General features: G+C 32.3%; 1 protein-coding gene across 2 annotated transcripts in view; it reads left to right on the top strand.

Moving 5' to 3' along the window:
* The window catches only part of kz (putative ATP-dependent RNA helicase kurz), an 85,299-nt gene extending 82,348 nt beyond the window's left edge, over positions 1-2,951 (top strand). For both annotated transcript variants that reach the window (XM_070083656.1, XM_070083655.1), the window contains 2 exons: positions 1,918-2,015; positions 2,734-2,951. In XM_070083656.1, coding sequence (XP_069939757.1) covers positions 1,918-2,015; positions 2,734-2,840 — 205 coding nt within the window. In that variant the 3' untranslated portion in view covers positions 2,841-2,951. The remainder of the gene's footprint in view (positions 1-1,917; positions 2,016-2,733) is intronic.
* The last annotated feature ends 382 nt before the right edge of the window (positions 2,952-3,333 follow it).

The following is a 3,333-nucleotide window of genomic DNA, read 5'->3' as shown; positions in this document are numbered from 1 at the left end:
AACGAAGGCAGTGTAGCTCATCAAATGACACCACAGTCATTAGTGGAGTGATAAAATAAGATAAGGCAACTCTCCTCAAATGTCACCACTGTCAGCAGAGGAGTGATAAGACAAGTGACACGTGTCTTACATCATGCTTCAAAGGAACTTATTATTTATTATTATTATTAATTATATACTCCCGTGTATCCAAAACATTGCTGGGACCTATAAATACTATGTACTATGTACTATTTCTAGACAATAGTATGTGATTAAGGTAGGTGAAAATGTTCACCTGTCACTGTGTTTGTGACTATTTGAGTACTATTTCATTACCTTAGTGTCAGAACAAAGATTAACTATGAAATCACAAGAACTACTACAAATTGTAATTATCAGAACATAAAAATTATACAAATTAAAAAAAAATGAGAAAAAAGGTATATCGGCAACGCATCTGTAAGTGGCAGTGCTTCATGTTGCCGTCAGATGAGCGACAAGCACCAACTTTGCGGCCTTATATCTCTGTAGGTACTGACCCTAGAATTTTTTTTTTACATTAGTTTATTTATAAAAATGTCTTCATTAATTTTTTTTTTTTTTTTTTTTTTTTTTTTTCAAAATATTCGGAGCGCTGGGCAAGTGAACGTAGATCCACGTTTGGACAGTTAAGGGGTTAATAGTACACAAGGCTTTTCTTTACAATTCTCGGTATGAATTATTCATTACTTCTCCCTCTGTTTATGATGGCATCTAAAGGTAATTGTTAGAAACGATTAAACTCAGTGAACATGGTCGTATTTCGATGGTAATAATATGGCTGTAGGCTGCAGTGTATGTAGCTATACACCTGGGATGTAGTCCCACTGGGACTACAAATAAATACTACTCACCAACAAGAGTCTTCAATAAAGGTATGTAATGTTCATTTATCATTAAAATTAGTCATTTATATTTATTTCTCATTGTTTTCTGTATGTAAAACTATAGTTATTCTCTATAAAATGTATTTTTTGTTAATATTTTTGGGTGTCTGAAATGGATTAATTGGATTTACAGTATATTATTTCTTATGAGAAATATTACTTCGGTTTTTGGCCATTTCAGATTTAGGTCAACCTTTTGAAACGGATTAATTACGGAAACCGGGGTTCTACTGTACTATGCATATTTTCATCCTCCATGGGGAAGTGGAAAAGAATTCTTCCTCTGTAAGCCAAACGTGTCGTAAGAGGCGATTAAAATGCCAGGAGCAAGGGGCTAGTAACCCTTTTTCCTGTATACATTACTCAGTTTAAAAAGAAAGACTTTAGTTTTTCTTTTTAGGTCACCTTGCCTCAGTGGGATACGACCGGTGTGTTAAAAAAAAAAAATTTTTGATAGAGATGGCTGAAAGACCAAATGAAAATATTTTAACCCTCAAACTGTCCACACGTAGATATACATTGACGTGCGGCAGGCTCCGAACGTACGTAGATCTACTTTTTTTTTTTTTACATGCTTTCAAATGGGGAAAATCAAGGTCGAAGCGCTGTGCACGTGAATGTAGATCTACGTTTGGACAGTTTAAGGGTTAAAAAACAGAGCCATAATTACTCATCAGTTTGTCATGAGGAACAAAGGTGTTTTTAAAAATCTGTGTAGGTTAATATTATTTGAATATAGGAAGATAAGGGACTTTATACAGCTTAACTATACCCATTGTACTCTATATTACCTGTGAAAATATTATGGTTATTGCAAGTTACTTTTTTGTTTCTTTAAGAGGGTTTCTTTGAAACTAGTAATCCAAAGAATTGTAGCTGTCCTCCTCTTCCTCAAATCAAATCCAATTATCCTCTTCTCTTCCCCTTCATTCCTTAGGCACTGTATAATCCTCATGGTTTGGAGCTTTCCCATGAATATAATAATTCTTGTAACTTTTCTGTTTTGCAGGTATAGTGAGCAGCGAAAACACCTCCTTCGTGGGTTGATGAGTAGAGACATCACAAACCTTGCAAAGTTAAAAGAGACATGGACACAGGAACCAAAATGTAATATTTTGATAAAATTAATTTTTTAACCTACAGTACCATAATAAATTTCATATATTTTGTTTCAGACTATAATGATTTATAGTATGCAGTGAAATTCAAGGAAGTTGGTATAAAATATGCGTGAGGCAATGATTAGGAAAGATTATAAAGCATTTGCACCAGTGTTTCCAGATATTTTTAAATTATGAAAATACTTTAAGTAATTGAACATTTTGTATATAGGTAGTGCATCAAGATTGCCTAGGGTAGGTAATGTTAGTCACTATTTTTTAATGAATTGCTATATGGCTCACACCTTTTCAAGTTACTGCTAAGAATTAGAACAAATATTTGTGAAGAAAGTAGTATTTGGTTAAAATTGTGGATGCAAGACATGAGAGTTTGCTGTGGAGGAAAAAAACTGATAAGATTTGAGATGGGAGTGTTTTGTTTTGGGGAAGGGGGTGATAGTAGTTTGATGAATAAGTGTACAGATTATAGTGGAGCTTGTACATATAATTCCAGTTAATTATCTGTTATAATTTATGGATATTGAATGTTATTTGGCTAGGGATTGGGTCCACAAGGTAAGTTACTCATATAATGAAAATAAAAAATCTTTGTATATAGATCATTTTGGAGATAATTTTTTATTGTTGTTCAATAGCTTTTAGTATCGCACATGAGTGTAGTGTCTTCGGCACACATATACTATAATTTTTTTTCCTTTCTACAGTTCTGCAGTGGGAATACTTGCAGTGGCTACACAACAAGGAGATTAAAGGAGAGGTCATTAGAATATGGCCACCAGTTGCTCGCTGCCCTGAAAGTGATTGGAGTTGAGGACAAGTATAATTAAAATAGAATGTACAAATAATTTAACTTTTATTCAGAAATTATGTGCCTCGGTGGGAGACGACTGATTTGTTGAAAAAAAAAAAAAAAAAAAAATAATATGTATAGACTTGATGTGTATAAGACTTAATATGATGTATTTATATACATAACTTGTGTGTTAATTCATTCTCATTTTTTAAATACTATTATCTTAATGAATCTGGATTTTGTAAATATTATTTATTAATATTGGTTATCATAAAATTTATACTTTTAATTAATTTCCTTGGCAGTATAGAAATAAAACAAAATTTTATTAGTATGTATATATGGCTGTTTAAATAATTTACATAGCATATCACAAGGGTAAAAATTGTATATTACATTACATTCATATTTTATACATTTAGAAAACATGGCAAAAAGTGACATTGGTTATAGAGGAGAGAACAAATTAAGCTTCTGAGCATAAATGACAAGGTACCTGTTTGGCGTTCTG

The sequence above is a fragment of the Cherax quadricarinatus genome, chromosome 10 (assembly GCF_038502225.1).
Source record: "Cherax quadricarinatus isolate ZL_2023a chromosome 10, ASM3850222v1, whole genome shotgun sequence".
In the NCBI taxonomy this organism is placed as follows: Eukaryota; Metazoa; Arthropoda; class Malacostraca; order Decapoda; family Parastacidae; genus Cherax; species Cherax quadricarinatus.
The sequence above is the reverse complement of the archived record's forward strand: the minus strand, read 5'-3'. Positions and strand labels throughout refer to the sequence as shown.